The sequence below is a fragment of the Rana temporaria genome, chromosome 3, assembly GCF_905171775.1.
Source record: "Rana temporaria chromosome 3, aRanTem1.1, whole genome shotgun sequence".
Lineage (NCBI taxonomy): Eukaryota > Metazoa > Chordata > Amphibia > Anura > Ranidae > Rana > Rana temporaria.
The window spans coordinates 210,360,450-210,373,036 of NC_053491.1; the positions used below are offsets into that span (position 1 = coordinate 210,360,450).

The 12,587-nt window shown below is 42.4% G+C and overlaps 1 protein-coding gene across 11 annotated transcripts in view; it reads left to right on the forward strand.

Moving 5' to 3' along the window:
- Positions 1 to 12,587, forward strand: part of PPFIA2 (PTPRF interacting protein alpha 2) — a 480,721-nt gene that overhangs the window by 121,970 nt on the left and 346,164 nt on the right. For 2 of the 11 annotated variants that reach the window (XM_040344197.1, XM_040344199.1), the window contains exon 1: positions 11,224 to 11,621. The exons of the other annotated variants lie outside the window; for them this stretch is intronic. In XM_040344197.1, the coding sequence (XP_040200131.1) occupies positions 11,460 to 11,621 (162 nt within the window). In that variant the 5' untranslated portion in view covers positions 11,224 to 11,459. Of the gene's footprint in view, positions 1 to 11,223; positions 11,622 to 12,587 lie in introns of those variants that run through there. 11 annotated transcript variants of the gene reach the window in all.

The window sequence follows — 12,587 nt, forward strand, 5'->3', positions numbered from 1 at the left end:
TGTTTATAGCGCAAAAAATAAAAACTGCAGAGCTGATCAAATAGCACCAAAAGAAAGCTCTATTTGTGGGAAAAAAAACTGTTTGGGAGCCACGTTGCATGACCACGCAATTTTCAGGTAAAGCGACGAGGTGCCGAATCGCAAAAATTGGCCCGGCTCCCAGTTGATGGTGGCTTCACATGTGGATTCTCTGACCAGAAGTGCATTCTTTGAAAAAAAGTGCCTGAGTTAAAAACCAGGGGCCAGATTCACGTAGAAGTGCGGCGGCGTAACGTATCGTAGATACGTTACACCGCCGCAAGTTTTCATCACATGTGCCTGATTCACAAAGCACTTGCAATGAAAACCTACTCCGGCGGCCTCCGGCATAAGCCCGCGTAATTCAAAGGGGCGTGTGCCATTTAAATTAGGCGCGCTCCCGTGCCGGACCTACTGCGCATGCTGACTTTTGAATTTCCCGCCGTGCTTTGCGCGAAGTGACGTAATTTTTTAGAACGGCGACGTGCGTACCGTACTTTCGTATTCCCGGACGTCTTACGCTAGAAAAAAATATTTGAATTTGAATTTCGACGCGGGAACGACAGCCGTACTTTAACATGGGCTGTGTAAAGTTAGGGCAGCTAAAACGACGACTAACTTTGCGACGGGAAACTAGACTAGCAGCGACGTAGCGAACGCGAAAAACCATCGTGGATCGCCGTAAGTACTAATTTGCGTACCCAACGCTGGTTTACGACGCAAACTCCCCCCAGCAGCGGCCGCGGTATTGCATCCTAAGATACGACAGTGTAAAACAATTACACCTGTCGGATCTTAGGGCAAACTATGCGTAACTGATTCTATGAATCAGTCGCATAGTTAGGAAGCCCCTAAAACAGAGATACGACGGCGTATCAGGAGATACGCCATCGTATCTCTTTTGTGAATCTGGCCCCAGGAGTTTAAAACAGGAGTTAAGACAGGAGTCTTCATTATTTTTTTCAATCACTGACCCAGAACAAGCTTGCAGCTAGTAAAGTTAGAACTCTTGATATATAGATCCAGCGGTGCAGCAGACGCTCTCACCTTAGTCTGCTCACCCCAGGGATAGTGAGAGCAGGACGCTCTCAAACGAGTCGGCTCTCCCCAGGGATTGTGCAGCCAGACAGGGTCCTCCCAGCTCTCGGCTGCTGCAGACACGGCACAAACAACCAGGACTCCCATAGTTTAACACAGGGGTACACACCCCCCCCCTAGGCAATTGATCCAGGGTTGCACCGATTGCCCGTTGAGGGGTCAGGAAGGATTTTTTTCCCCCGGTCGCTGCAGATTGGCACAGCACGCCTGGGGTTTTTCGCCTTCCTCTGGACCAATCGGGGAGAGAAGACTCAATGAGTGATGGCTCACTTAGACAGTCTTCCGCCCATCACCATATAAGACCCCCCCAATCAACATTACTTCCCTGCGTTTTTTTGCTGCGACCATGGGTTACCTAAAATACTCTGCAGAAACCATCCGGGAACTAAAAACATTTGCCTCTATACTCCCAGTTGTCAGCAAAAAAGCTCTAAGGAATGAGCGACTGTTGAGAATCAATCGACGATCAACAGTCAAAAACTACGCGCAGGTACCCCAGCCCAAGCGCATAATATGCGCTTTGGTCAACACAAGATCGGCAGTAAAACACAGACAAGAAATCTATGATTTCATCCTTCAACACAATCTAGACTGCCTCTTCATCACAGAAAGCTGGCTGACAGCCGACTGCAACACCATCCTAACAGAATTGGTGCCAGCAAATTATCGCGTTTTTGTCAAATCCAATATGACTTGATACGCAATTGTATACGCCAGTGGTTTTAAACCATTCTAGGGTCGGGACCCCTTAATAAAATTTCCCAATGTGTGGGGACCCCTAACAGTAAAATTATTTTCGTAGCGTGGGTTGTCAGTACCCAAGGCAAGATGAGTAATTTGCACCCCTAACCCACAGATATTTAGTCCTTTCCTCTTGTACAGTATTAAAACCCCTTATGGTACATTTTAGGATGTACCACTCTTTCTCTTTCTTCTCCTTTCTTTCTCTTTTATCTCTCTCTATCCTAATTTCTTTTTCTTTTTTCCCCATCCCTCTCTCTAGCCGTCTATCTAGCTCTTTCTCTTATTCTCTCTCTCCCTTTTTCTTTGTTCCTCCCCCTCTTTTCATCTCCCTTCTGTGTATTCTCTATTTTCATTCCTTTTCTTACTCCTTGGTTGGGGGGGAATGGGATGAGTGGCAGTGCTGTTACTCACTGTGTCTCCAGCTCTGTGGTGTCTCGCAGCAATGGCACCTATGCCAAAATCAGGATATGGGGTCTCCTCCAGCCCCTCCAACTTGACATTCCTCACCAGTCAGCTGACCTCTAGTCTGTGCCCCCCCCACCCATGCTGTGAAGTGGCTGAGTGGGTGGCTGCGGGCTCCAGAGACAGCCCTGATGGGCAGCCACGAAAAGGTTGGGAGAGCGGTGCAGGTTTCAGGAACAGCCCAGGATTTGGTGACCCCTGGCAAATCATCATTTGACCCCCATGGGGGCCCCGACCCCCAGGTTGAGAACCACTGGTATATGCTATATTATTTTTTTATTTTCAATTTTTTTGCCCACGAAAGTGGATTTACCCTTTTAACAAGCATGTGCTGCATTTTAGGTGCAAGGTTCACTTTAAGACTTTGCAATTAAATAATTTCTTTCTTAAATATGAAGAACATTTTGCTTTGAGGCTTTATTATTTCTCTCCCAGAAGAGAAAAGACTTTAATATGGAATAGCTGATTATATTCTTTAGTAATTTGAGAGGGCCTGTCATCGTACATCTTTCTTTTCCCAATTTAATATTGATAACCTCTGGATCAAAGGCGGAGTGCCAAGCCTGGTCTGCACTAAGGTTATGTATTATGCAGGCATATTTAGTTATTGACAGATGAATATGCATCTCCAGAGTACTGGTATGAACTGTAATACCGTGGATGCAGATGCCACTCAATGTGAATGTATGCTTTGGGGTGATCTGTAAAGTATGGGTGGGATGGAGTCCTGATTGTGCCATATTGTATCAGATCATATAGTGCATGAAGCTGGGTGAAAGGTGTTGTGTGATGTTTCATACCATCCTGTTCTTTGCAGTGAGACATCTGTTCAAAAAGCATAACGTATTTCACTGGCTTACTCCCAATAGAAATAAACAAAATTCAATTTTAGAGTTTTACAATATACAAATATTTTAATCCTTTTGGGTCCAGGATCTTTTAGGCCTCGTACACACGGCCGAGGAACTCGACGTGCCAAACACATCGAGTTCCTCGGCCAGTTCAGCCCTGAAGCCGCCGAGGAGCTCGGCGGGACGAGAGCTCCCATAGAACAACAAGGAAATAGAGAACATGTTCTCTATTTCCTCGTCGAGCTCCTCGTCGGCTTCCTCGGCCGAAAGTGTACACACGACCAGTTTCCTCGGCAGAATTCAGCCAGAAACTCGGTCGGAAGCTGAATTCTGCCGAGGAAACTGGTCGTGTGTACGGGGCCTTAGGCAATGGTGTAAAAATTGGGGATCAGAGGACATTTGATATGCGTAGAAGCAGAGAAAGATAAAGAAATAAAGATACATAACATACATACAGTATATAAAGAGGAGGTCAGGGAGTTTCTGACAAAGTAGAGAGTTTCCAATATTATTATTCAAGGTGCCTCTGTAGTGTAGAAATATCCAAAGCCACAAAACAAATATCGCTCCAGATGAGCTTTTCCTTCCTATGTATGCCACCACACTGCTCAGGTGCTGGTCAGATCCGTGATCGTGGCACTCAACATATGTAGAAATTGTAGGTTGACCGCACTCTGATGTAACAGAAAGTATAAACCTTATTGGATAAAGTCCAGGAAAAACCCATACACAGGACAAGCACAGATCCCAAATATAGGACAGGAGTGCGGTCAACCTACAATTTCTATATATGTGGAGTGCCTCTGTATTGTACCAAGTACCAAAATTGCGTGGACAGAAAAATGTCTGCAAAGAGGGCTGATCTCTCCTGAACAGGATGATTGCCTATCCATTTTGGTAAACCAGTGGCTTCAAAACACTGTTGATCCAGGAGAAGCATTCATATCTGCAATTCTCCCATGCTTGGCTTATTTATTAGCCATTAAAATCAGAGACATCAAGTTGACTTGCCTGTTCAGCAGGAGATCAACAGTAGCAGTGTACAATTCTCTCTCATTTTCTTTAAAGGGATTGTAAAGTTTCATGTTTTTTCACCTTAATGCATCCTATGCATTAAGGTGAAAAAACATCTTACGATTACCGCCCCCCCCAGCCCCCCGTTTTACTTACCTGAGCCCTGGAAATTCCTGTGTCGCAAATGCACTCTTCCTTTGCTCGGTCTTCTCGACTATTCTTTGGATAGATTGATAGCAGCACAGCCATTGGCTTGCGCTGCTGTCAATCAACTCCAATGATGTGAGGGCTGGGGGCGTGGCCGAGTCCTGTAGTCGGCGGCTATGGACGCCGACTACAGAACTCTGGAGCGCGCCCGCAAGGTAACCCCCTTGGAAGAGCGCTTCCCAGAGGGGGTTATCAGAAGTGGGGAGGAGCCGAGACAGCTGCTGTGGGACCCCAGAAGACGCTGTTCATGGGCCACTCTGTGCAAAACGAGCTGCACAGTGGAGGTAAGTATGACATGTTTGTTATTTAAAAAAAAAAAATATATATATATATATATATATAAATATATATATATATATATATGAAGAATTGTCACTACGGGTGTTTCGCACTGAAATATTTTGTTTCGGAATTTCGTTTTCGAAAACAAAAATAAAGCATTTTTTTATGTTGGATCTTTGGGATTTCGGATTTTGTGCGTTCATTTTAGTTTGTTAAAATGATAACGAAAATACCTGAAATTCGGACGAAAATGCATTTGGACGAACACTAATGCACATGTCTGATATACAGTTCAAAAGAGTTCAACCCTAAACTATCCACACATCAAACTGTAAAGGTATGGAAGAAACAGAGCAATGTGATTGTAATGACACTCCTCACAAAGTCCTATTGGCTGTTACACATCATATAGTCTCTTGCTCATTACTTTTTCCATTCCTTAATGTGAAGTGATTGTGTTGTCCAATCCTGGTGTATCCAAATTATACGTGATACTGTGTCCCCCTCACGGTTCTCTACTTACCAGATCACAGCGGTGTGTGTTGCCTTTAAGATATCCTCTAAGGCCTCGTACACACGACCGAACATGTCTGCTGAAAGTTTCCGCGGACATGTCCGACCGCGTGTAGGGCCGACCGGACAGTTTTCCGGCCTAGCGGACAGGTTTCCAGTGGACAAAAGTTTGTTAGCATGCTAAGAAACTTGTCCGCTGGAAGCCTGTCCGTCGGACATGTCCGATGGTCAGTTAGACTCATCGGACATGTCCGCTGGCCCGAAATCCCGCGCATGCGTGGAATTGATTCATAGAATCAGGTTACGCATAGATATCCCTAAGATCCGACAGGTGTAAGTGACTTAAACTGTCGGATCTTAGGCTGCAATCTCACGCTGGCTGCTAGGTGGCGCTTCCGCTTGTTTACGCAAGGAATATGCAAATGAGGAGTTACGCCGATTCAGAAACGAACGACCGCCCAGCGCTTTTTTTTTACGCCATTTGCATTCGGCTTTTTCCGGCGTATAGTTACCCCTGCTATATGAGGGGTAGCTAATGTTAAGTATGGCCATCGTTCCCGGTCCGAGTTTTGAAATTTTACGTTGTTTGCGTAAGTCGTTCGCGAATACGGCTGGACATAATTTACATTCACGTCGAAAGCAATGACGTCCTTGCGACGTCATTTAGAGCAATGCACACTGGGAGATTTTACGGACGGCGCATGTGCCGTTTAAGTAAAACGTAAAAAACGCGGGGTCAAGGGCAATTTAAATAAAACACGCCCCCTACATCCCCATTTGAATTACGCGGCCTTACGCCGCAACACATACGCTACGCCGCTCTAACTAAGGGCGCAAGTTCTTTCTGAATAAAGAACTCGCGCCCAAAGTTAGAGCGGCGTAACGTATCTCAGATACGTTACGCCGGGCGGACAGATACGCCTATGTATCTGAATCCAGCCCACTGACTTTATTTTACTATTTGCACTGTGTGGCTAGATTTTCCCTCACCTTTTGTTCTGGTAACAACTCTATGGGGTTGATTTACTAAACCTCTTGCAGCTCTGCATAGAAACCAATCAGCTTCTAGTTTTTTTTTTGTCAAAGCTTAAAGGGGTTGTAAAGGTTTGTTTTTGATTTTCTAAATAGGTTCCTTTAAGCTAGTGCATTGTTGGTTCACTTACCTTTTCCTTCAATTTCCCTTCTAAATGTTTTTTTTTTCTTTGTCTGAATTTCTCACTTCCTGTTTTACGCAAACTATTTTTTTTTGATCGATTAAAATTCTTTTGATTGGTACTCACCTCTCCGCTGGCTTCAGGGCCTTCAGGGAGTTTCATCGGAGATCCAGTAACATCACGGACACCGGCGGGGCTTGCCATGCGCATCTGAAGGGCTCCTTTGCTGTGCCTTCATATCTGCATGCCAGTGGGACCTTACTATCTGCCACACGCAAGGGCTGTTACACTTCCCTCTATCACTTCCCTCTATCAACCTGGGATTCTACAACCATCCACTGGGAGTTGTGATAGTTCCCTTCATGGGACATCAACATGCCGACAGACTGATGTTAACCTCTCCTCATCTGGATTCAGCAGTGGTATCGTTGTACACATTTTTATACCAGTATCATACTTAGTGTGACAGGAAGTCAGGTAAATCTGTGGGTGTTGTCACAGACGGAACATACCTTTTTGCCTTGTTTAGACAATACACCAATCGTTATTAGGCGTCGGCTGGAAAATGTAGCCAGGAAGGCTAAGGGCTAAGGGCTATTGGAAGACTCCAGCTGTTCAGAGTGAGGCAATTAAGGCCTCTATAAGAAGTCCAAAGGATTACCACTAATTTGGCTGCATCACTCCTAAGGCTGTGTGAGTAGGAGAGCAGTGCCAGAAGGTCTTCTGTGGAGGTGAGGAGAGGATTGATTTTTTCTGTGTGAAACAAAATCAAAAGACTATTGTTTTGTGCTGTATTAGACTTCATAGATAGGTTCCTGTGTGGAAGGTAGACGCCCAAAGTGGCTAAGAGTTATTTTATGTTTGATTTTGTTTATGCTGTTTGGATGCTTGCAATTGTTTTCCAGCAAGATGGAAAAATAAACCAAAAACGTTGTTTTCAACCGTCTTCGACTGCCAGTCTGTATAAATTCAGTGTGTGGTGAACCCATCCAAGGGGTCACACACCCCGCTACCGAGCTAACCCCTCACATTAGCTACATGTTTTTATGACTGCTTTTGCTACCCTTTGGTATTACTCGCACCATTTTTACAGTTTATGAAGCTACATCGATTTTATCTCCAGTGCAATATTTATTTGGTTACCTACTTGAAGACTATAAAAGTTTTAATGCTATTCCCATTGAGCGCTGCCTTTGTGTGTTTTTTGTATCCTGTTATCCATTTTTCCAGTGGTTGGTAGCTGCACTGGGAATCAGCCTGCAAGGAGGAGATCAGCTAAAAGTAGTTGGATCTGTATGTGCGTTATAATTAATCGAAATTAGTCGATTAATCGATTTAAAAAAAAACGGTTAATCAAACAGAAACATTTTGATCAGTAACGGCCTTAAGTCGCAAACCAATCAATATACGCTTATTGCGATTTTATTTTACCAAAAATATGTAGAAGAATGCATATCGGCCTAGACTGAGGAAAAAATTTGTTTAACCACTTCAATACCGGGCCTTTATACCCACCTCAATACCGGGCCTATTCTGGCACTTCTCTCCTACATGTACAAATCATCATTCTTTTGCTAGAAAATTATGCAGAATCCCCAAACATATATGTTTTTTTTTAGCAGACACCCTAGGGAATAAAACGACGGTCATTGCAACGTTTTATCTTGCACGGTATTTGCGCAATAATTTTTCAAATGTCTTTTTAAAAAAAAAATGGATTCATGAATTAAAAAATAACAAAACAGTAAAGTTAGCCCAATTTTTTTGTAAAATATGAAAGATCATGTTACACCGAGTAAAGAGATACCTAACATGTCATGCTTTAAAATTGCGCACACTCATGGAATGGCGCCAAACTTCGGTACTTAAAAATCTCCATAGGCGACGCATTGAACATTTTTACAGCTTACCAATTTAGATTTACAAAGGAGCGTGCGTTAGAGTTCCAGCAAGAATTCTGGAACTCTAACGCACGCTGCGATACCTCACATATGTGGTTTTAGCGGCTTTACATATGTGGGCGGGACTTACATGTGCGCTCACTTCTGCGCGTGAGCTACCGGGACAGGGGAGTTTTAATTATTATTATTTTTTTTACTTATTTATTTGTTTTTTTACACTTTTATTCCTAATGTAAACATCCCTTGTAATAGGAAATGTGTGTGACAGGTCCTCTTTATGGAGAGATGCAGGGTCAATAAAACCCCACATCTCTCCTCCAGGCTGGGAAGCATGAGATCGTGAAACAAAATTCACTGATCTGATGTTTAGTATTGCTTACTAGCCGAAATCCCGGCTTTGTTTACTTCCGGGTACCTGGGCGTGACGTCATCACATCGCACCCGGGCCTTCGACCGTTATAGAGATGACTGGTGACCATCTGGTCACCCGTCATCTCTATGCTTCCTAGCCTGTGCCGGACGATTCTTTCTCTGGGCCCCCGAAGGCACGGGAGAGCCCGGAGAAGCACTGGATGGCGGTAGGAGGGGGGATGTCCCCTCCCACCGCCTATAAGAACGATCAAGCGGCGGAACTGCCGCTATGATCATTCTTATGGTGCACAGAATCGACTGCACTAAAGAATGATATCTGAATGATGCCTCTAGCTGCAGGCATTATTCAGATATTACTGCACAAAGCCCAGGATGTCATATGATGTCCACCCAGGATGGGAGGTCCTATCTGTGGACGTCAAATAACTATGGGCCAGTATTGAAGTGGTTAAAAAAAATTACATTTATTATAGCTAAAAATAAAAAATATTGTGGTTTTAAAGCTCTATTTGTGGGGAAAAAATGATAAACATTTCATTTGGGTACAGTGTTGCATGACCGCGCAATTGTCATTCAAAGTGTGACAGCGCTGAAAGCTGAAAATTGGTCTGGGCAGGAAGGGGGTGAAAGTGCCCTGTAGGCAAGTGGTTAAGCGGGGCATTTTTGACCACTAGCGGGGCACTTTTAACTACAAAAAAAGAGTTAAAAACGTTTTAGGTGCTTCAAAAGCTCTGCCAATTCATTGCAATGGGCAGGGGCGTTTTAGAAGCGCGCTCCCAAACCGCCCCAAAGATGCTGCTTGCAGAACTTTTTGTATGTCCTGCAAGCACACCGCCCAGGTGTGAAAGCACCCATAGCAATGAATTGGAGGCATTTTTCAGGTGCTTTACAGGTGCTGATTCCAGCGCTAAAACACCTAAATTATGCCTCAGTGTGAACGGGGTCTTATGCCACGTACACACCATCACTTTATGTGATGAAAAAAAAATGTCATTTTTTGTGAAGTAAAAAAACGACGTTTTTGAAACTTCGGTTTTCAAAAACGACGTTGCCTACACACCATCGTTTTTTCACAATGCTCTAGCAAAGCGAGGTTCCGTTCACCACTTTTTTCCATTGAAGCTCGCTTCATAGCTAGCTTCTGGGCATGCGCGGTTTTAAAAACGTTGTTTTTAGGCTTCATTTCCACTGGCGTTTTTACAGCCACTTTTCTGAGCGTTTTTTACAGCTTAAAAACGCCTGTCCATGTTATTCTATGGCATCATTCCCACATAGGCGTTTTTGAGCTGCAAATGGCATAGGCGTTTTTGAGCTGTAAAAAAAACGCGGGACCAGGGCGTTCTGTGGCTCCAGCAATAGAGCTGTAAAAACGCCAGACATTAAAAAATGCTCAAAAACGCTCAAAAACGCGCGAAAACGCTCAAAAACGCTACCGCATCGTTTTTGAGCTCCAGCTCACAAAAAAATAAATACACAAAATAAACATGGACAGGCGTTTTTAAGCTGTAAAGAAAGGCTAACAACAGTGGAAATGAAGCCTAAACGTTGTTTTTTGCTACACACGGTCAATTTCTGTGAAGTAAAAAACGAAGTTTTGAAAAACGACACATAAAATTGAATCATGCTTCAATTTTTTTTGTCGTTTTTCACAAGACATAAAACAACGTTTTCCACCACACACGGTCATTTAAATTGACGTTTTTAAAAAGTCGTTTTTTTTTCATCACATAAAGTGATGGTGTGTACGCGGCATTAGTTTTAAAGTACCGTAAAACTATGTATTTTTCCTGAGGACAAATAACACAGGTAACCACCACATCTAAAGACTAATAAGCTACAATATATACATTTTTTTGTTTTGTTTTGGGATTTCGATCTGTTTTAACTATGCAAGTATAGAGTAGCATTCCCAAGAGTGACTTTTTTGTTTTACTTTTATGCTTGTAGATTCTGGTCTTTATGTGCCAAAAGACTGATCACACCCACGCCTCGAAAAATAGAACACTTTTGTTTTGTTATTTTCCGTTTACCGAATAGCCTGCAACACTGTGGACCCTGTCCAAATTCAGGAAATGAAAACCTGAATACATTCGCCAAAGCCTGTAACTTGCCAGATGTCCGCAAATGCTTATGGTGATTACGCTTGGTTATAACTTTTTTATTTTGTATAATATATATATATATATATATATATATATATATATATATATATATATATATATATATATATATATATATATATATAATTATTATTATTATATTAATTAATGCAATATGCCCACTCAACTGTGTACTCAGGGGTTATGTGGATAAATATTTTAATGAATGGTGTAAGACTTTAAATAGAGGCTGTTGGCTGCTACAAATCTGTCAGAGTGATAAGCACAACTTCTGTGGGCTTAGTGTGGCAGTAGCAGCCACAGCTCAGCACAGGAATCAATATAAAGTGTCACTTCATTCAGGTTGCGTGACACAATAGGTCCCTGCATTACACTGAGCGCACACGTTGTAGAAGACGCTGTGTGTTATTGGTTAGCTAGGACGCTTAGCATAATCACTTTGCTAGACTGTGGTTGAGGGGAGGTGATTATCACTGAGAACAGATGGGCAGGACCAAAGCGTTGCCAGATTCTGTGCAAGCTTCATGTACTGTAGGGCTCTTCTTTTTCTCCATCTGATTCCCTATGTGTTTTTATGTAACTGCTTTTACATGCCCTGTGAGGTTCAAATGAGAGTGGAGGCTGAGAGAAGACCTGGCGTATGCTGAGAATGGAACCTTATAAATACTTCTGCATGGAAGGGATGGGGCAGATTTTGTATTGTACAGTAGCCTCCCATAATGCATGAAAGGATTTATAAAGAACCTTAAATCCCTCGTCTGCATCTGTATCATTTTGTGGATTGTATTGCCTGTGACATCAGAAATGATTTTCTCGGATATGAGCACAGTTTCTGGATCTCCTAAAGTACATCCTCCAAATGGGACCAGGTATTACACTTTTCAGGTAGGTATGTTTGATGTTGTAGGCTTTAGAGACATTGTTGCTGTTTTTATTCCTAATGCATATGTAACTATATTGTATGTTTATTGTCTATGTGTATAATACCATATATGTAGATGACAGATTATCAGATTATTTTTAGGTGCTGTTTATACGCTGTACTGGATTGCCATTAAAGATCAAAAAGTGGTTTTAAAGTGAAAGCATTTGTATAAATCATAATTATTAGCTGTCCTTATCAGGCACAAATCTTAGTTTACATTATCGTTATTTAAAATAAAGCATATAGAGTATGCTATATTCAGAGAGAGAAAAAAAAGCATTGTTAAGAAAAAAAAAACTGCTGTATTTTTGATCAATGTTAAAGCGTTCATAAAGCTCTAATTTGTTGTTCTTGCACAGCAGGGGGCAGTACCACCCTTGTAAGCGATCTACGGCTTCAACAAGTTTAACAGGAGACCCCTAACAGTGGGATTAGTACAACCTGCATTGTCACTATACATCTACATACTGAGCGGAAAATATCCCATAATAGCTCTAATTTTATATACACAATCGCACTCAAATGTTGGCAGTACTTGGGTTCTGAATAAGCAGTTCTAAAAATGTAACAGAAAAAAATAACTATTTTTACTCAGCCGCAGAATTATTCACTGGTAGAAATCCTTTATGACCCCGGGAGAAGCAGGAAAGACTATAAATACAGTTCTTGTAGGATATGACGTTGTGCTGCCTGCTTTCTTAATGTATTGCTTATAAAACGGCGTTGTGTTTTATGTATGGCATACTAGCAACTAAAGCCTAGTACACATGATGAGATTATCGGACGATTGATCGTCTGTTTATTTTTGCATGCTAGCCTTCATATCGAAAATGAAGTGGTTACTAAAGTACAAAAATTCAACAGAATAAAATTCCGGAAGTGATGCAATGTATTTGTATTGTATTTTCGGACGAAAACTGATTAAA